Source organism: Struthio camelus, chromosome 2, assembly GCF_040807025.1.
Source record: "Struthio camelus isolate bStrCam1 chromosome 2, bStrCam1.hap1, whole genome shotgun sequence".
NCBI classification, from domain to species: Eukaryota; Metazoa; Chordata; class Aves; order Struthioniformes; family Struthionidae; genus Struthio; species Struthio camelus.
In genome coordinates, this window is record NC_090943.1 from 146,635,333 (window position 1) to 146,656,395 (window position 21,063).

At 38.9% G+C, this 21,063-nt stretch overlaps 1 protein-coding gene across 4 annotated transcripts in view; it reads right to left on the reverse strand.

Moving 5' to 3' along the window:
- VPS13B (vacuolar protein sorting 13 homolog B) overlaps positions 1-21,063 on the reverse strand; it is a 484,859-nt gene that overhangs the window by 16,023 nt on the left and 447,773 nt on the right. For 3 of the 4 annotated variants that reach the window (XM_068932945.1, XM_068932942.1, XM_068932944.1), the window contains exons 46-58: positions 20,962-21,045; positions 20,620-20,795; positions 19,941-20,111; positions 18,210-18,411; positions 17,047-17,235; positions 16,487-16,633; positions 15,084-15,367; positions 13,372-13,499; positions 12,531-12,730; positions 9,847-9,965; positions 7,775-8,598; positions 2,964-3,140; positions 1,883-2,053 (exon numbers count right to left, since the gene is read on the reverse strand). In XM_068932945.1, the coding sequence (XP_068789046.1) occupies positions 1,883-2,053; positions 2,964-3,140; positions 7,775-8,598; positions 9,847-9,965; positions 12,531-12,730; positions 13,372-13,499; positions 15,084-15,367; positions 16,487-16,633; positions 17,047-17,235; positions 18,210-18,411; positions 19,941-20,111; positions 20,620-20,795; positions 20,962-21,045 (2,872 nt within the window). The remainder of the gene's footprint in view (positions 1-1,882; positions 2,054-2,963; positions 3,141-7,774; positions 8,599-9,846; positions 9,966-12,530; positions 12,731-13,371; positions 13,500-15,083; positions 15,368-16,486; positions 16,634-17,046; positions 17,236-18,209; positions 18,412-19,940; positions 20,112-20,619; positions 20,796-20,961; positions 21,046-21,063) is intronic. The other variant, XM_068932943.1, reaches the window with a different exon arrangement.

Consider the following 21,063-nt stretch of genomic DNA (forward strand, 5'->3'; position numbering starts at 1 on the left):
GTCTCCACACAGTTTTCATGAATGCCGCTGTGTAGACAGAGAAAACATTCTTTCTAAAAATCAAGTTTAAATAAATATTTATGCCTGATACAACTTCACTGAAATATTTCTAATTCCTCGCTTAGTGACAGGTCCTCTACTTGTCCATTCCAGTTACACAGTAACCTTAGGTATTTATTTGGATGGTTAACTGTCTCTACCACTACGAACAGAGGTATTTAGCAGTGAGGAATCTCTAAGAAAGCAAAAAGCAGAAGAAAGAACAAGATCCTTAATGCCTAGTTTGTAGAGGAGTAAATGCTAACCCAAGTTTTAATGTTTCTTCTAACGTGAATTTCTTAGGAAATCAGAGACACTGATTTCTAATTCTTGTTTTTCTAAACTCACAAGCATTCCCACAAACAAGCAAAGCCTCACGTATAGGGACGCAGTAACACAACATATTTGTGCATGCATGTTACAAGTTCCCGGTTTTCCTGAACAGTAGAAACTCCGACTCGCTGCAGCCAAAGCTGCAAAGTTTTGCTCTTTACTTCAGGCTGTAGCAGCTGATGCTTTTAGCTCTGAAGGGCTCTGGTGCGCCAGTCAAGGGGAGAGCCACGATGTTATCTTGCTGTCTTATTAGTAACTGAACTAAGCTCCCCAAACCCTTTCACCAGCACACACGCACACCGGGCTGACATAGTGCTTCTAAAAGTATAATCTTTCATCCAGCTACTCAACCTGACTGCCCTTAGCCCAATAAAACAAGAAGGAAAAATAAAACCTTCTCTGAACTGCCTTTGATTTGCAACCTCAGTAACAGTTTACTATTGGGATAGTAGCTACTAATATATGAAATTGCTCCTTTATGCACTTTTCTCCCAGGACACTCGCTTGCCAGTTTACAGGCATTATCAAATGACAGTGCTTCACATCATCTAATGTTATTGCTTAAAATAATTTCCAGTAACTTAACCCAAACTTGTAACATTTTTACCACTTCCTCTTTGGGGCTTTCAGGGTTGCGGTTGCAAATTTAGGAGTTGTGTACACTACTGAAGATTAGGAAAGAGGACAAATCCTTTCAAGCTTCATCTCTTCTAACCTTTTGCACTGGACTGCTTTTGGTCACTTTGATCTCTAAGGGATTCATACTCTTTAATACGTACTAAGGAACTCTGCCAAACAATACAGCTCTGCATTCCTTTGCTGTGGGACAAATAGAAGCAACCTAGAAAATCCAGCTCCTTACTGCAAAACTTCTTTCAGAGATTTTCCAGTGAGGGTTAGTTTTCAAATGTTTAGGTACTGTTTTGAAACAGCCAGAGTAATCTTCACCTCTAACCAAACCACTTGGCTGCTTGATGAATACAATTGCACTGAATCAGGATGATCTGGGTCTCTTTGTAAAAGCAGAATTCCTCATCAAAGCTTATTTAACATTTGCACTCAGTTCAAGTGATTTTCAAAGATGACCAAGAACCCCTGATATCTACAGCGCAGCAAAAACAATCAGTTTCGGAAGACAGTCCTATAACTCATTGGAAAGTAAACATCGGCACGATGACGTCTTTGCGCTGACTTGGTTACAAGTCACCCTGCCCAATGCACAATTATTCTTTTCTTCTGAGCTATACATCATGTACCAATGAAAACACTTCACAAATACAAGAGAGTGCAAACTCGTTCTATTTCTGCAAACATTTTATCAGCAAAAAAACCCCACTCAAAAGTCACTATAAATCTGGATTAAAAAACCAGTATCTCATATACATACTGCGTGGCTATTTCACAAGAAAAAACAAACGGATTTTGCAATTATAACTCACAAGCAGAAAAGGCTGATGAACAGATCACAAAACAGCATTATCACTCAACTAGATATTTAACGGTACGTTACCTAGCAGGCTAATGCCTAAACGGGAGAGCCCCTGCCTGAGTCCTTCTCCCAGATTCTCTGGAAGCTGCCTTCTCCATTCTTCTTGCCTGTTGTAATGCTCCTCATCCAGTGACAGCCTATCCATATTCCGAGCAAGACTCGTTGCCAGATTGGTAATTGACGTCAGTGTACCTAAATACATGGAGATATACATTTGGGTCCGGATCAAAATGCTTTAATTTAAAACACAGAGATGTTCTATGCCTCACTGAAAAACTGTGCTTACGAGCAGAACAGCAAGTCAATTGAAAAGTTGCCCATGTGTAACATTCTCTACTATTTGTTAAGCATCACCGCACTGTTTCTATGGTCCACGTCATGCCTTTTACATTAGCCTTCACCAGGTTTGCCTGGTGGCCAAGTGGGAAAAACAACTCATCCGAACATCCTTCCCCAGTTCCCAAATTTCTGCAACTCTAACCTAGATGTAACGGGGGTGATGGAAAGGTAAACAAATATTTACTGAATGAGCCCACAAGCAAGTCTCTTGAGTGAATCTAAATCACTAGCAAACAGCTCTGCAGGCTCTGTTGCGTCTTGCTGGCCTCCTGAAGCCACACGATGGCACTGTTTAAACAGACTTCGCAAAACAAAAGCCGCTTGTGTTTTAAATCCAGATCTGCCCTTATGTCAAAACCTATCCACATACTTGCAAAGTTATGACAACTGTATCTACTTTTTTTTAAAGAAATAATAAATATGATGAGGCAACACAGTGTAGAATTTCTGATGGTTAGCAGAAGTACAGAACACCTTTAATATTTCTGAAGTTATCACATGAAATACTGGCTGAGCCAATCTTGGTTTCCCAACGGGAGGTTTAAAATGCTGAAGTTTCTGAAACATTCTTACACACTGTAGTTAAGCAGTGATCTGTTTAATACATAAGAAGTTATATATGAGCTTTGTTACCCTCCCAGCATTTCACTGCAACCTAGCAGGCCAAACAAAGCTGCAAGCAATACTGTTTAAAACTTTAACACATCCTTTAACAATGCATGACAACAAAGCAGTAGTAGGAGTAACAAAGTGAAAGCTCTACCTTTGGAAATGTGTTTTACAAATGATGTTGTTCCTCTGGAAACTCCACTGACAAATGCTCCCGGGCCTCGGGTCAGCCCTTCATATGGGAGCCTAAAGAAATCCGCTATGCCATTCCCTATACTTCTCACCAGGCTAGCTGGGCTTCCAAGGATTTCCAAGGATCCAACAACCCAGCCTGTGTGGAGAAACAAGACAAATGTTACTGCTGTGAAAACTGTAGAAGCAGCAGTTGTGAAAAGGTTATTCCTTAATTCGCTTTTTCACACCAGAATTCATCACATTATGAACTTCCTTTGAGCAAAACACGGGAAATAACTCATCCACTATGAATTCAGAAATGGCAATCTTTCATACTTTGTAAATCAAAGAAATCCTTTTGGCAAACTCACAAATAGCTTTAGAATGACTTCCTTCCAGGAGCTTCCCGTATTTCTGCTAAAAGTGTGTTAGAGAGATGGATGCTGGATCCTAACAGCTAAGGAGAAAGAGCATCAAAAGTTTAGATTGCTCAGTCGGTTTCATATACTGTAAGGCAACGTTGTGCCTTCACATCCTTGTGTGATAGGACGGTGACAGCACGTTTACACTGATACAATGTGCTGCTTTACAGGAGTGTGGAGGTCAATTGCTTGATGGAGTGTTAGGAAAGGGGATGCAGATTTTTGACAAGTGCTTAAGAAGTTATTTTAAATCCACCCCAACCCTTCTAAGCTGATCGTTCTCTTTCAGAGTGTAGCCAAAGCCAGACAAATGTCTTTTGCTCAGGGCAGTTGTGTAAACAGCAATGACATCTACATGCTGATTAGGTTACTCATAGGGGAGTATTCCTTAGGCATATCCCAGGAGAGGTATCTGTGGATCTGGTTTCCTATATAAATGCAGGGTTGCCAGCAGCTTGCTGGATGGCCAAGCGCACCGCAATCTCTTGCAAGTCTTGCTGAAAAGCTGGTTGCAGGTCTTGCCTTTCTCAGGCTGGCCGGCAGCAGATTTATTAGGAAAATGGTGCTGCATAACTGTTTTTTCGGCCGTCCGGAGTGTGTGATTCAGAAACGGCAATAAAGATTAAATGGGAACTGCTGGGTCTCTGAGCCTCAGTTGCAACTAGCGCTGTCAGAATGACACAAGGCACGACAAGGACAGAGGACTGAAGGATGGACTGATTTGCCTCCTGCTCTCCTGCCGAGGGCCCTTGATCTGCGTTACCCTCCTCGCTCCCATCTCGTCACCGCAAACTCCTGCTATCCAGATGCTTTTCTTGTTTTCTAGTAACCCCTCCCAGTCACTCCCGTGGAAGGCTGAATCATGAAACTGAACAGAAGAGAAAATGTTACTCATGTGAAATGAATTAATCTCATACTATCATTCTAAGCTCCCGGAAAATCTATTATTCTTGTAGAAATCTGTCCCACATTTCAGCCCTGGCAGGTTGAGAGCTACAGTACATGTAGTATAAAAAGTGGGAATCACAGTGGACACGAGGGAGAGGGTGGGATGGGATAGGAAAACAAAAAACAAGTACTACCGGCAACTCAAAGAGCGGAGCAGCAACAAATGCTTTGGCCTTGCAGTCACTGCCCTGGAGAGGTGTGTCCCATTGGCAACGCGCTCCTTCTGGGGACCCAGAGGAAGCCAGCGCTCCGGGCTGGGCCTGCTACTCCCTCACTGCAGTATTTTTAACAAATTATACTTGCCACTGTGTGAAGTGATGAAAAGCTGGAGGGGCTGGGAGGAATGTACAGATGGAAGAGATGCTATTTCTGCTTTTTCTGATCAATACTGTTGTAATAATTACTTACAACCTGCCACATTTTAATATTTTTTAATGCTCTTGGAGTTCCTGAAGCAGTTGCTTCTTTCTCCAAGATGACACCATCAAAGCGAGGGCCCTCCAGCTGAGGAATGCTGGACGGTGGTGCCCGAGAAAGCAGCAGCCTCATCGGAGGTGGCAATCAGCCTGTGCGAGGGGACAGAAAGGGCTGCACAACACAACGGGTTAACGCGCTGCGGCACTGCAACACCTCTACCAGGCTCTGGTAGAGGTGGGGGCACAGGAGACTCCAACTCCACTCCCCTGTTTGGCCACTCAGCTTTTTCAGGAGTGGAAACAGGAATAAGAGCAGGAACGAAGCCGGCTGGTTACCTACAACGCCGCGGGGCTGCCGGGTATTCCAGGGCTGGCATGTTGCAGCGTGGCTGTGGCGGGCGAGCGGTCGGTTCAGGGGAGGCTCTGGAAGCAGCACGCTCGCCCTCCAAGAGCGCGTGGGAGGAACAGCATCAAGGGTGATGCTTTTTGGCCAATGCTCAGAGCAAAACTAATGGCTTCCCACTGAAGGCACAGACAGTCCGACCCAAGGAGGAAAGTGTGGGAGTAAGTCAGGAATAGGAAAATGATGAAACAGGAGTAATCCCTCAGTTCATGAGCTCTGTGCTACATTTTACTTTGCATAACTATAATATCATGTTAGAGTAACATTTCCCTAAGTATGCTTTGTAATTATATCCACTAATATGAAATAATTATGACTGTATTAGCAAAGAGCCACTGTATTTTCTTTATAGGCAACTACAGGGGTTCGATCTGGCTGACACCAGTACTATTTTTAAATAGAATTTTCCTAACTTTTAAATAGAAGCCAACTTAATTGGAAAAGGATGGGAGATTTCCATTGCAAGTTTGGCTAATGTAATGAGACAGGTAGTGCTGCTAATCAGCATATTTGAGCAGAGCTCTCCAGCCCCATTCATTGCTCACCAGACAGGGAATCTGGCCACTTCTTTGCAGCATGTGGGGAGGTCTCAGACAAACCTATTCAGGAGGTTTCGGGGCCAATCCTGTCCCCTTCCACAGTGCAGTAATGGTCTTGCACATAACTAGGGGGCAAAACTGCATTATAGCTTACAGGGAGTGCAAGGCATAGATGTATAGGAATACCAGTCGTGAAGATGCTACAATGAATGCACGGGACAGTGGTGAGCAGAAGGGGGTCAGATGACCATCATCTTGCAGCAGATTAACATAGTTTAAATGCAGGACAGAGACTTCTGTTCCACGAGAGCCCAGTCCAAGAAGTGTAACTCACTTGAGTGGGTTGCACGATGGGGAAAGGATTTGGGGTTTGCAGACCATAATACAAAGCTTTCTGCATAAAATTTTCCTCCTTAACTTTGTTGACATAGTCAGCCTTCCGACAAGTGTCTCAAACTCTTCAAAAGAAAGAAGTTTCTTTGCCTGCCCAAGCAAACACTAGTATACAAAATTCATCATTTTAATCATAATAATCCCTTTCAAAAAAAAACACACTTTAGTTCTAGTGCTCTGACTGAGATTTAATTAATAGCTGAATATATGCTTATGCGCTTTCCTTAAAGGAATGTTCGTGTGCAGCAAACCTTATTTCTTAATATTTAAATTTTTTTGATTTCAGCTTTGTCATGAGCCCAGAGCAAGTGGTAGCCTGCACACTGCTGCACTCTACAAGAGTAGCACAGGAGGAAAAAGAAGTATCAGGCTCAGGAGTCTAAAACTAGCATATGTATCTCACCTGGGATGTTGCGGATGAAAAGCCAATATAACCTCAATTTCCTGCTGCAGTCTATCACCACTTACATCACCACTCCCATTCAGTTGTGGGGAGGTAAATTCACACTGTGGACCACAACCGGCCACAGTTTCACTCTTAATTAGCAAGAAAAAAGATCTCCCCTTTTGTACTATGGGATTTGACTGTAAAACAAATCCAATCAAGTAGTAAAAAAAAAAAAAAAAACCTGCAAATTTTGCAAGCAACTGCATGTGAAAATAATGATTCGGTGTACAACATTATGTACACAGGTGCCATAATCAGCTCTGCAAATCAGGTATATACACAGCGAAAAAACAGAGCAGGATCTGACTAGATTCATAAATACCTGAAATGCATGTGTACAATTCTCATAATTGTGCACAGAAATCAGGTCAGAGCTACACATGCAGCACAAATGGAAACATCAGAATTTCAGAAAATCTGACCATCAGTACACAGGAAAATAAATCCAGTGTTGCAATATGGAGTAAGTACATTACTTGAATGGGATCATGGAGGAGCCTTCTCGTCCCTCAGGTGTCAATTCCTTTGCAAAGCAAGATACAGTAGAGACCAAATTTTATTATTTATAAATTAACATTTATGGGAAACAGAATGTACCTGCTAACCTAATAGACTAATTGCTCACTATTCATCCTATATGGGAAAAAGTTAGTAACAGCAAACTTCATAGGTTTTGGATCAAAGGACAACAGACATCTGGGTGCCAGTTTAGCATGAAGGCTCTATGAAGAAAGACAGACTCCTAATCACAAACTGCAGCCAAAAGGAGTTTTAACAACAAAACAACATGCAGGGCTATAATTTACTTCTGAATGCTGGGCAATATGCGGAATAATTTGATTAAATGTACTTTTGGGGAGTTTCTGTGAGGAATGTGGATTGATTCTGACTAGCGCTATAATCTAAAATGACAAAAACTAAGCCAGCTAGAATCTATAGCTAGAAATTTTTATGCTTTGTTCAGGGCTTAGAATAGTCTCCAGGCGGCTGGCTATTGTTTACCACAACTTTACAAATCTTCACTGGCATCTGCTCTACCATTTTATTTCCCTTCTGTTATAGGGCAGGACATGAAATGTGTCTCGGAATATAATATCATTATCAAGAAGTGTCTGAGGAAAACAGAAATCGCATTGCTTATGTCTAGGTTATTCAGCTGGAGAAACAGTTACTAAATTCTGGTACCTAATAAAAACATTATAGGTTAAGAAAAAGTACTGACCTGCTCTGAAAAGAGCTCCAGCAGCATAATGCATGGCCAAGGCATGGATGAGTTGTCTGGCAGTGGTGAAGATGGGCCCTCGCTCAAACACAGAGAAGGAGAGAGGGGTGTGATCTGAGGCTATATACAGTTTTAACGAAGCATGAATACTGACAAGGAGATTAACAGGTTGTATGGTTAATTTTCTTAACTTCACTGGCTTGACTAAAGCTCTTGCATGTTCTCTTACTTGTTCAGGCAGTATCAGGGTAGTATCTGCAGTATTCACGGACTGACAAACGGCTTTGTTTTGTGGAAGATACGTATCAAACAAAGTCTTAATATAGTAAACAAAGGTGTCTTCCACGTACAGCCTAGCTGGTTTGAGCTCAAAGCTGAGGTCGTTAATGTGAAACATGAATTTCTCTTCCTCAGACAAAGCAATGCAGAGTTTTATAAAGCAGTTTTCCTTATAGTCTTCCAAATCCTTGTTAGATACAATGAGGTTGCTCACTCTAGACCACTGCATGGTCTCATTTTTCTCTCCTTGGCAAAGCAGGACTGCAAAATGGAAATTGGATTTGCTGTACAACTGATTGTCCAGTTGCAAGTCTTCACAATACATTTGGAGACTATAGAATTGTGGGAGGCCTTCCACAGTGTCTCTCTGGAGGTCGTGCGACAGCGGTCTCAGGTAGCTGGCTGCTGGGGCCATGTGGAAGAAAACGTTGTCTGCTGTGAGGCGCAGAAGTTCAGATGACACTTTGTGATTTGTGATATCATCAAACACAGCAAGACTTAACTGGCTGATGAACATTTTCAGTAAAAGGGTCTGCTCTTGGCTTCTAAACAGGAGGGAAAAAAAGATTGTTACTTTACCTATTCTGAGCTCACCTGGCATCTCGCTTTCTCAAAAAGCTATCAGTAGACATGGTCAGTATAATACATGGGAAACTCATTGCGCAAGTCCCATTTATGGTAATGGGAAGTGGCAGGCTAGATCACCACAGCGAGTATGTACCACCCAGGAGGCCCTCTAAGAAATGGAATATTGCAGATCGATGCCAGGTTTCTCCTTCTTTCTCATCAATCAACAAGATAGTTTGGACAGGAACTTCTATACATACACAGTAATTCCTTATTACATTTGCAACATAGTTGGATATTAAAGCAGACAACAAATAAAATTTTCTGATAATTCAAGTGCAGCCTCAGCTGTTTTAGTATTTTCTTGGAGCCACTACTGAAGGTTACTATTACGGATAATTCATTGCACATTATGGAAGCAAAATGCCCTCCAACTAAACCACCACTGCATTTTTATAATGATGGCATTGAGAGCCGCCCCCCTCGCCCAGTGTTAACTACTCTTGGCCAAGTTTAACTAGCAAGTGGGCTATTATGTACTGCTGATGACCAATTTCTCAGGGATTAATACTTAATTATAGCTCAAATAAAAACAGTACAACACACATTCCACTCTAATTGTAACACCACTGCTGGAGGCCAGACATTCTGCGCGACACAAAAAAAGGTAGTGTTATAATCACACTTGAATGGAGCTGAGCGCCAGGCTCTGGGGTGTTACAGACGTGGGGGAAGAGTCTTCTGAGGAAGAACGATGTAAAGATAAACAAGTACACAGGTAATTACTGACCGTAAGACTTTTTCTGCAGCCCTTGCACATCAAGCTTCCTACCAATTTTAGCGGGAGCTTGTATGATTAAGGATGGCAGGATCTGCCTAAATACATTTTAACCTCATGAACACACTCACAATTAATTAGGATGGAAAATACTTTTTTTCAGTGAAGACTCAGGACTCCTTATTATATCAAACATTTAGTGTTTACCCTAAAGTGATGATGTTAGATTTTTTTTCCCTTTTTTTTTTTTTTTTTTTTTTTACAAAAAAGATTTGTGATACACAAAACATAACACGTGGTCTAAACACAGACCACAGAGCATGCAGCAGAACTAAACAAAACAAACAGCTAAGCCAAAGTTTGTAAGTCAGTACACACCTAGAAAGCCGAATGACTTTTCAGGACAATTTGGCAATGCTTTTAATGATCTGTTATGTGCTTTACATACCTGTTGAGGTCGATCTCAACGGGTCCTGCCCTTCCTTCTGGGGCCAAAGTTATTACTATGGTTCCACACTGATGGGCAATGTCCACATAAACATAGCCAAAGCCAGTTAAGAACACGATCTAGTGGAGAAAGTAAGGAACAGCTGGAATGCTACTGAAATTACTTTTTAAAAATCTGTTATAATTTGAATTAATCCTATTAATGCCTTCCGGTTGGGATCTTTTACTCAAATCATAATACTGCTTAGAAAAAGGAGAAAGAGGTTTCAGGTCTTCAGAAAATATTAGTTCTGGTGTTTTAAGTATTTCAGCTGTAGAGTAAGATGAAATTTGCCCCTCATCCTTTAACTGTATAACTAAAATACATTTTAATAAGAAAGCTCTCCTCCAGGATTGAGGAAGATTGCAGAGATGCTGGGGGAGAAGGTTATATGAGCAAAGAATAAGTAGAAAATTTTAATTTCTTATTTTGGACTAGGGAGAAAAAGACATTCCTGGAACTCTGCAAAATCCCATCTTTTCCTTGGGGCGGGCGGGGAGGGGGGGGGGAATCGGGGTTATGTTGCTATGACCAAACTCAGAGGTGGTTAGATCAATGATAGAAAACATGAGAGTAAAATTATTTTTAAAAACCTGAAAAAATAAGTAATATTTTGGATTCATCAAGACTTGCTTTACTACTCAACAATGTCTGAAAACCTTTCTGAGCCATCTAAGCTAGTTCTGTAAGAAAACTTTTGCAAGCTGCTGTTGAAAAGAAATGGCAAAAGTCTACTGGAAAGTGTAAAAGGTCTAATGAGTCAGGAAAATAGGGACTTGACAACAGGTTTGGGTCTTGCTTTCATTCTTGAACTTTCATTCTGAACAAATCGTCCTTAGGAACAAAAATCCTAGCTAAACAAACAATATACTGTTTTTGGAGCTTAATTCGGCAAAATTTCCATAGGAATTTTGTGTTTTTCTAGTGTATAAAAGATAGGGGTCTTTTTCAGGTTTGGAAAAACTGCAGCAATCCTTGTTAGCTTGAAGAAGACAGGACAAGCTGGCTTTGTTTCCTTGCAGTTCAACCAGCAGCAGAATAGTTTAGGAGACTGTAATGATATAAGCTATCACTTAAAGGAATGTAAACGAAGAGAATAAGGCAAAGATAATGGGCTAGCACAGGTGAAATAAGCAGTTGTTTGTCTTGAAGAACCTTTCCTGCTGTTAACAAGTCACCAGAAGAAAGAGTACTTGGGAGTTTAGTAGGACCAGCCCTAAAACTGATTTTAGCTATGCTATTCATAATAATATACATTATTGTATTGTGTCTTATTCTTAGAATTACATATAAAAGAATTCCCAATTTAGATATGTCAATTTTATTCCTTTGCTCACCTGAAAAGTATTCTTGATTCTGCATTACAGAATTGGAGGAAAAAAGGACATTTACTGAATTTTCACTACACCTCCATTATTCTGTAAATCCTCAAGGATCTTAAAAATGGGCCCTTTCGATTCCAATATCAGATGATTCTGATAATGGACAGTAGAGTTAAATATTGTAAGTTTTTTGCTAAGAGAATAAGAAGTACCTATTTGTGACCTGATAGACAGAAAGCAAATTACTTAAGATCCCAGTTATTTCACAGTCTGAATTGTGCTATACACAAAGAAATCAAAGCTAAAATTGTTAGCACTTTCATTATATATTTCAAGTATTTACAGTTTTCTAAGAGAAAGACTGACTTTCAGAAATCTTTGGGAAATTCTCTACATGTAAACCCTAAAACTTCAATAACAAAACACTACAATTTTTATTTGGAGAGTTCTTCAAGTAGACAATGATCCCCAAATGTTGTCTTAGCATCTAATTCCTTCTAGGAGCCAGATACTTATAAAGAACCTTGGTCTGGCATAACATTAATGACTGAAATTTGAAACCTTGCATTGCTTGACTTGCTTGCTGAATGAAACTGAACTACTTGCTATATAACATAACACTCAATAATCAAGAGCATTTTGTGATTGGTCCCCAGGGAAAACATCTGAAACTAGTATTTCTTTCAAAGAGCCAAGCAGTTTATGTTGATTCCATGTAAACTAATGACTTCAAAGATGGAAAAAATTCCCATCAAAAAGAATTGCTCCAGTCAAGGAAGTTTTCATTTACCTCAAAACAGGAGAAAAATAACCAAAGGAAAGAAACGGCTTTTTTTGTTTGTTTGCTTGTTTCATTTTATAAAGACACACTTAGCTTCTGTGAAGACACAGAGGGAGAATGACAGTGATGATTCCTACAAGATGTAAAGATAAAAAAAACCCTGGCATAATGAAGTTACCAAATGGAAGTATTTTGTTGGATCTTGTGGGATTCTTTGCTTCCAGGGGCCAGAAATTTTCAGGACTAATTTCTCCAGGAAACTACTTGGCCTTGCCAGGTTGATCAAAAGGAATGAGAAACTTCAACACTAGAAAGTGTATATTTTTGATTTAACATTTTCTAAAACCAGCCACTGAAAAAGCTCATCAGTAATCTCAAACTTCAACAGAAAGGAGCTTAGGGAGGGAGCTCCCAAGACTTAAATAAAAAACTCCAAATCAATAAAGAGAACATGCACACAGCAGAGGAGGAGCAGTATATTGTGCAGATTCAAAAGACAGCCATTTATCCTGTTAACTAAGAAATAGTTCAAAATGATTTACTTGTGTTCCTTGATTATTTATGTCCACAAAATCACTCCATTCATTTACTAATTCATCAGATGACATCACTTTCAGAAGAATGCTGGGTAACAAATCTCTGGTTTTGCAATCTGGATAGCTGGAGATTTGATGGTAAAGTTCATGATGAACTGAACATTCAGCTGGAATCTTTCTACAATAAACTTCAAACTTCGGTGTATCTGAAATGTTATAAAATACGTAAGATTAGGGCTTTCTAAATATCTGTATTAAATCAAATCTCACCTATGCTTACCCAAACTAGGAAATTTCTAAAATACTCTGCCTGAAATATCACTACTAGTAAAAACTACTCTATCTATCAGTACTGTTTTTGTATTGGTTGAAATTTTATGTGTGCGTTTTTTCGTTTTCTTTTTTTCCCTTATTAGGATTTATATAAACAAAAGTTTCCACTGGTCATTATAATAATATACTGTGACTGGAATTTTTACAATATGTTTTATGTTACATTTGCCAATTTGCGGAAATTTAAATGTTCCGTGGCATTGAACTCATGTCGACAAAATTCCACTGTCTACTAGTTTCCTACAGCCAAGGCACCTGATTCCCTGACAGCTGGGCAATGGAGACACAAAAGCCTGAAGCCATCCAAGTCCATGCTTCTAACCTCACAGTTAGCTTCGATAGCTTCCAGGGATCAATAACTTCCAGAGTATCTCATTTTGCGATAGTCCTTAGGGTGAATTTCAGGTTCTTGTCCTAACCAAAGCACATACTGAACCGAACTTCACATTGGAGATACAGTAAAACCATTTACACTCCAACAGTATGTTGCTTCTAAGTACTGCATACTACATACCTTTGAAGTTCTCTTTTACAAGCAATGAAACGGAGCACCTGTTGTGGATAATTATACGAGGACTAGGATCTTCTGTAAGTGTTAGGTACGTCACGCCAAGATGCTCTTGATAAGTCAGTGCTATAGCTCTGAAACAGAATAAGATATATTTGACCATGTAATATTTCGATGAAATTCTTATGTATTATTACAGTGAACAATAAAAAACATTCTAAACCGACATCTGGAATATTCTTTATGATCCGGCTCCAATTTTATAGATACTTATATACCTTAAGACAAATACATAACTTTACTGAGAATTACATTTGAACGGAAGGGCATGTGGAAATAGCAAGAAAAGCAACATTAGAGAAGAAATCACTTCATAGTGACTACTCATGAGTTAAATTAAGCATGTGTGCTTGCAAGATGCGCGCCCTAGCCAGCACAGATTTATATTAAATTAAAAACATGAGATTGTAGGCCCAAATTTTCAACATAAATCTTTAAAATTTTCCAGAAGAATTTGCACGCATACTTCTCTGGTACACATGAAAGTTATTTTTAACAAATACATAAATCTGTAACTTACTACTCCCCTGGAATGATCCACAATGCTATCATCCTTGCAAATGTTAATGTTTTGGGTCATCACTACATAAATTTTCAAAATGAAGATCAATTAATTGTGTTCTACTCATTAGCTACTTGCGCAAGTAATAAGATGTGCAATATCTTCATGTGTAAACAAAAATTAATTTTTGCATGTGCAAATTTACTGGCTATTTCTAAAAATCTTCACCTCAAGATGATTTTTAAAATCCAAACAGTTTGAACATTTGATTATGATCCTGAGACCCTTCGCAGCTCTGTCAGAATTATAAGGAACCCTTTTTTTTCTCCTTCTTCTTCCTATATTTGCTGCATGTTGGTATCGGAAATCTGCATGGGAATCTTTACTATCCACAAAGACACCTCTTAGATTCTGCAGGGGAACTGTATGAGGGATTGAATGATATGAAGTATTTCAGACAAGAGAAAGACCATATGGCTGATAATTTATACTGATGAAGCTTCACTAATTTCAGCAGACTGTTTCGTTGCTTACACCAATAAAAGCATGAATAGATTCAGATATCAGGTCTGAGAATTAGAGTTGAGCATCTGAGAAGTCATTGGACTTTTATTTTTAACAAGCTGGATGCGTTTGTTTGGAAGTGGAATGCACATTTGGATATTTCAAGCTTTAAAACTTGGAAATCTTTCCTTGTCACAGTCTCAAAATAGTTTCTCCCTTGTATTACTTTTCCTGTTTTTGTCATACTTGCCTTACTAAAATACATTTTTATCTTTTATAAGCAAAAACTGTGTTTTTGTATTGTAGTATTTCACACTGTCCTTGAACTCTTAAAGTGTTTGACACAAATTAAAGACGACCATAATCTTGAATATAAACTTTTGATTCTCTTATTTTGTATGCATGTATGCATAGGAGCCCAATGCTATGAAAATTGTACAACTTGTACATGATCATAATGTTAAACCATTTATAATATAAGCATCAAAACCATCAGAAGACAACAATTTTTAAATTAAAATAAGACTTGCCTTTACATATGGGGGGCATGTGTTACTCTAGCTTTTGCATTAAACTCTTATGCTTTGTTACTAGTTGAGGCTTTACAGCAGCAATCAAAATTCATTATTCAAGACTGTTCAGCACACAGTACCTGGTACAAAATCCACTTGCATTACAAACCCCTAAGGGTACTGCCACACTCTGCCTAGGAAACTCCTGTTTAATCATGGCTGGGAGGCTCCAGACCTCAGAACTGTCAGCACAGCCACCTGGACTGAAACTCAGCAGTATGCGTTTTTGGGTAGGAGATGCTCCTGAAGTTAGTGGACTGATGTCCGACATGAGGTCCCAGCATGGAACAGAGCTCAGTGTTTCGTTGCGTGGTGCCCTGGCCGGACTGATGCAGAACACAGCACTGTCTGGTAAGTGGAAGTACTGGAAAGAAAAAAGGACGATAACAGAGAGACATGCTAGGTCATAACAAGATGTTTATTCTTGTTTCCTTTTCACGCAAACAGTTTAAAGTAGCCAGTTAACCACAACTAACTGACAGCTGCAATGAGTTTCTATGCACTAAAAAATATTCGGCCAAATTCTGTCTTCAGCTATACGTACGCAGTTAAGTGAACACAGCTATCTAGAGTTCCCTCTCAGTTGCACAAAATGACTCCACCAAAAGGAGCAAAGTTACATCACTGTAAGATAACCAAGAAGAAAATTCATTTACAGATAAAAAGTGAAGATGGGATTTTAGTCCCAAAATTCTTCCAATTCCTCATAAATTCCTCATAAGACGGCCACCAAATGTGCAATGCACAAATGTAGACACTGATGTGAAGAAAACTAATGCAGAAGTAAAACAATACAGAAATAGGGAACTTTAAAATGACTTTTATCTGCCAACTCTCCCAGTAACTTGGTCTCTGAGAATTCTTTCCACATACCTGACAATAAATATAATCTTCAATAAATATATATAAATGGACAATTAAAATATATTGACCATGCATACATTTTGGTTACTGTAAGCTAGTCCTTAAGTATACTGTGCCATTATTAGAAAACTGATATTCACGATTTGATGCAGTTCCCTGAAATACATAAATTTTGGGCACGTCTCTAGTTCTGCAGCTTTGTTCAGATAACTGGAATCTTCCCAAAAGGATAACAAAAACATTTCAGCCTGCCAGGCCAATATACCTCTTTTACATGCAAACTCAGTAAAAATTCTCAGAACAATTTCAACAGTTACTACGGATTATGCTGCTTATTTTACAGAACTGGCCATTACTATCTGAACAGATGGAGAACAGGCAGAACTAATTCTGCAACGTGTAAGAATCTCCTGCTTTGCACAGACTTCTGATCACAGTTAATTACTGGGGTTCGATTTGCCCAGGATTCTGTATGTTAAATTAAAATGATATAAGATAATTTAGCATTACCATGCTGAGTGATTTCTGTTGAAGTTCTCTTATACGGAACTGAGACTTTACAAATCTAAATACTTATTACAGCAGATGACAAACAAAAACAATATCCATAGCGCATTACCTCTTCTCCTGAGTAGGGTTTGGAAATAGAAAGATGTGGTCTATAGTAGATTTCATATGATGTGTCATTGATTATTGTTGTCTTATCTTCTATCTGTAGAATTTGTATACCTTGTTGAACCATAGAAGAAATGCAGAATTGACACAGCTGTAAAGTAACAATAACAATGAAGACATCACACATAAAAACAGAAAAGGTATTGTAACATAGTGACAGAATTGCTATTTTCCTAACTATGGAAATTCTGTCTATAGTCATGCCCTTTCTAACTGGAGCCATATCACCTACTTTGAAGTTGCATCTGTCAATGTTTTCCAGACAAGCTGCAGAACTCATGAATTTGTTTTTACAAGAAATTTTGTATTTTCTGGATGAACTGGGCCAAATGCTTCTGATGATCTAATTCTTTTAATTATTCATGGTGTGTTGTATATCTTCTCATTATGTTTTGCATGTATCACTATAATTTCAAGGGAGGCTGAATACATTTGATTGTTTTCATCTGCTGTACGATTTTTTTTAAATGATAAAGCTAAAAGTCATGGTAATTTCCTCCTTACCTTTTGATGACCTGGAAAAGCACCAAGTTTTATTTCAGCTTCAACAAAACCTTCTTCATCCAACGTTACCACTTCCCCATTGTCGGCATCTTTCCATTTTGGGGAGGTCACATTATGAACTAGTTTGATTGCTGCTGATTTGTGCACAGTATTAGTGTTTGCCCAGTATATTCCAACTTGAAAAGCTTCCTGTAAGTGAAAAGTGACCGTTTATCACTGGTTGATAATTATATACATTTATACTACAGTTAAATATAGTTGCCAATATGCAGCCATCTCACTTCCTGCCTTTCTACCTCTGATTCTTTCTTTACAGTGCAAGGGTGGACGGAACCACAATGTGGCTATGAGGCCGATCCTCATTGGGGGATCAAGATCATGTGCTATTCTGAGGCATGTTAACAGACAGACCTTTTGTTTATAAATAGCCATAAAGGCAAAAAAAGGTGGCAAAATAAGCAGGAAGTATCAGATCGTCCAACTGGAATTGACAAGCTGCTGAGTTAAAAATAAAGAATGTTTTAAAAATAAAGAATGCTGTGGTTGTAATAAAAGCGTTTGGATGGCCAAGCCAGGGAATGTGAGATGATCTACAAGACAAAATTCTAAATTCAAGAACCAGGCAGGCATCCTAATGCACCCTCCCTATTTGTAATTCACCCTGTCTTGTTATCAAACCTTTCTCGGTAGCATATGAGCTATGGAACACCTCAACCTAAAACCCTCATGAAACAAACATTCCTCCCAGGCTCTCAGCTTTACTACCAAGGTCAACACACATCCAAGCTGACAAACTAATGCAGGATGCAGTCATGCCTGCACAACAGGGGCCAAAGTCTATATTTGGTCTTCACAGCAATTCACTGGGGCTGCTACATTGTGCCTTCATTACAGACTCATTGGGTGGACCGGGGGGAAGAGAGACAGAGCCATCTGAAATCAGAAAGCATGAAGGATCATCTGCCTATTGTGTCTTACAGCTGATTTTTACTACACATCTTTAAGTCACACAGTTCTGCAAACATTGCTCTTAAGCATGCTATTGCTACCCGCTGTGTGAGTGTGCACAGGATTATGTTGCTCAGTCAGCGGTGGCAAATGTCATTCTTCAAAATTAGAATATTTGGCAAAATTGTGATTATTAATTTCAATAGCAAAGTTACCTCAAAGTTGGGAGGTATAATTACTTTCCCAGTAGGTATCTGAAGAACTATCTTCTCTCCTTCGAACAGCCAGAGATCCCACTTGGACTGATTGATCAGCAAAGCCCAAGGCAGGAGTTCTATTAGCAGAGTTTTAACACATGGTTTCCACACCGACAGCTTTACCCGCATTGGGCTGTCCCACTGAGAGAGCTGTTCGCTGCTGTTCAAAAACAAACAAACAGAACAACCAGGTGAAGAAACACTGAGTTCAAGATTACGAATGATACGCCATCATTTTAAAGAAATCTGCAAAGCTTTTCTTTTTTTGAAGAAGAAAAAAAAAACCTGCTCTTATCATTCTGCAACATACTGAGATGCTGTCAGACAGATCTAGCTGCATGTAGGCTATAAATTCATATTTTAAACTGAATAATATCAACACAGAATTTAGCCAAGCTAAGAAATGCATTAACAACAGAATTTTCTCTGTCCTTCACAACTAAACCCTTTTGACTTTTGTAATAAAATCACATTTGCCTATTTTTTACAGCAACTCCTTCTCTCCTGTTTCTGTGCTGAAATAAACAGCTTTTACAGCTGTAAAGGAAGTGCATTCACAAACAAACTGGTTCTCTTTCTTAAATCCTTGGGCTGATGCAATCTTCTTAGTGTAATCGTGGGCAGCCTCTAGGCTAACCTAAATTTTGCTTGCCTAAAACAGATTCTGCAGCTTACACATAGGAGTCATGTAATTACTGAAAACACATTGAACTTTGATGAAATACAGTCTTCTTGAACTTGATTTCACAAAGTTAACTAAACAGACACTTATGCACAAAAAAGCTCTCAGTAATAAAGGAAAAATAGTATTTCTGGGGCTCTTTTTAGTGACTGAGGTTTGGAATTTATTTTTTGACCTTCACAAGGCAAAAGCACAACAATAAAGTTTCAAAACCGATCAAAACCATAGCTAGTTTGGCAAATACTGTTGCCTGAAATGCATTTGACATTTTTGTTTTTCTAACAAAAAATAAAATACATTAAGCTTGAGCTTGTAAGAAACTTGCACTATAGAGTGAAAAACAAAATGTAGAAACTCTCAAGAACTTTAATCAATGTATACAGCTTTAAGAGGTCACACGCAATTGATTTCTTATCACTTAAATTATTTTTAATTAACAAAGAATCCAATTCAAGCTCTGACATATATGCCAATGACCTAACTCTGCAAAGGATATAAGTTGATCTATTCATGTGAGTGCATGCAAGGTCTGTTAATTAAGGAAAGTAGTTTAGATGCTTGAAGTTTAGTGTTTTTGCCTGTTAGGGTCAGGACCCAAACCACACCATGCTACCATGTTCCAGTTTTGAAAGTTCATTAAAAACTTTTTATAGCAAAACCACATATCTATCAGTTTCATGAGGATGAAGAAAATAACCTAGAAGTGGGTCAGATCAAAGATGCATCAAGCCTAGTATTCTGAGCTGACACTGGTCTTCAACAGATATCTATGAACCTGGAGGAAAGCCAGGAGGCCTGTAGTGATGCTCTGCCAGTACATGACCCCCCGCCTCCAGCAATGAGTGAATCAGGGACTTATTTAGCAGTAAGTATTTAATGACTTGGATGGCAAAGTGTTAGTTAGCTTCCTAGATGCTTTATTTCAACTAACAATCGTACATTTTAATAGACTTCTTTATTCGAAAAGTCAATGCAATAACCCTGGAGAAGGTTTAGCAAAAAATTACCTGTCCAAATCCTTCCTATTATATGGCCATGCAGGCTGCGGCGGACTCGCAGTCCCACAGAACTCGGACAGTATGTGGTTCACATTGCCACCTGGATGGGACTTAGTCGCTATCTGTTTAATAAGCGTAGTTGAGATAGGTACTGCACACTCTGATGGATCATCTTCTTCCCTGCCATTGAAAACAGATTTCAATTGCTTACAGAACAAGATCACCTAAAGCAGCACTAACATTTTTTAATGCAACTTTCCAAGAGTACTCTGCAACTGGAACACTCTCAAGGTAACCAGGCATGAGTCAAGTTACAGTGTCTAAACAGTTACCAAGCATCAGCTAGCATGAATTCATTATGCCACTGTAGCAATCTTGGTGTTCGAGTCCCAAGAAACTGAAGAATATTCTCAAAAAAAAAAAACAGTTCAAGAGACTTCAGGGATTTACTTTTCAAAGCACAAAAATATGGACTGTTTAAGCAAACAAATATCACAACACTTAGGACACTTATACCAAGTTTAATATATTTCCTGTCATATCATTTCAGGCCACATATGCTTATTTAGTTGCATCTCCTCTGCATATACAGTGCTCTTGGAAATATTATACCAGAAATTAAAGTGCAAATAATTATTTCTTCTTTTCCACACAAATGAACCATTTTCAGGGAAAGAAGACATTATACCTCGCTTGAAATGTCAGGTGGTGCGTAAGATCAGGTTCTATATTTTGCAATGACTTCTCTTGTCCTTTCCCTGGAATCACTTGTGTTTCATTCAATCCCAAGCTTCTTTTCTCTAAATGTATGATAATTGGGTCTGGAAGATGGCTCCTTACAATGAAAAGAGGGCTGAAAACAATCTAGAAAAAGGAGAGAATACACCAATTCAATGTTAATTTTATTCCAGTATTCCAACTATTGAAATAAGTAATTAATAAATCTTTACAGCTGATCATTCTGGTCTAATTTATTACAAGACATGTAAGGTGTACGCATTTAGACTTCAGAGACAATAAACGTACTTACTATTCGTTGCTGCACTTGAGAGTTGGGCTCTAAAGTCAAAATTGTACACCATACATAAGTAATTGAACTCTGTGAGGATGGTACCTGTATGCAGAGAGATGA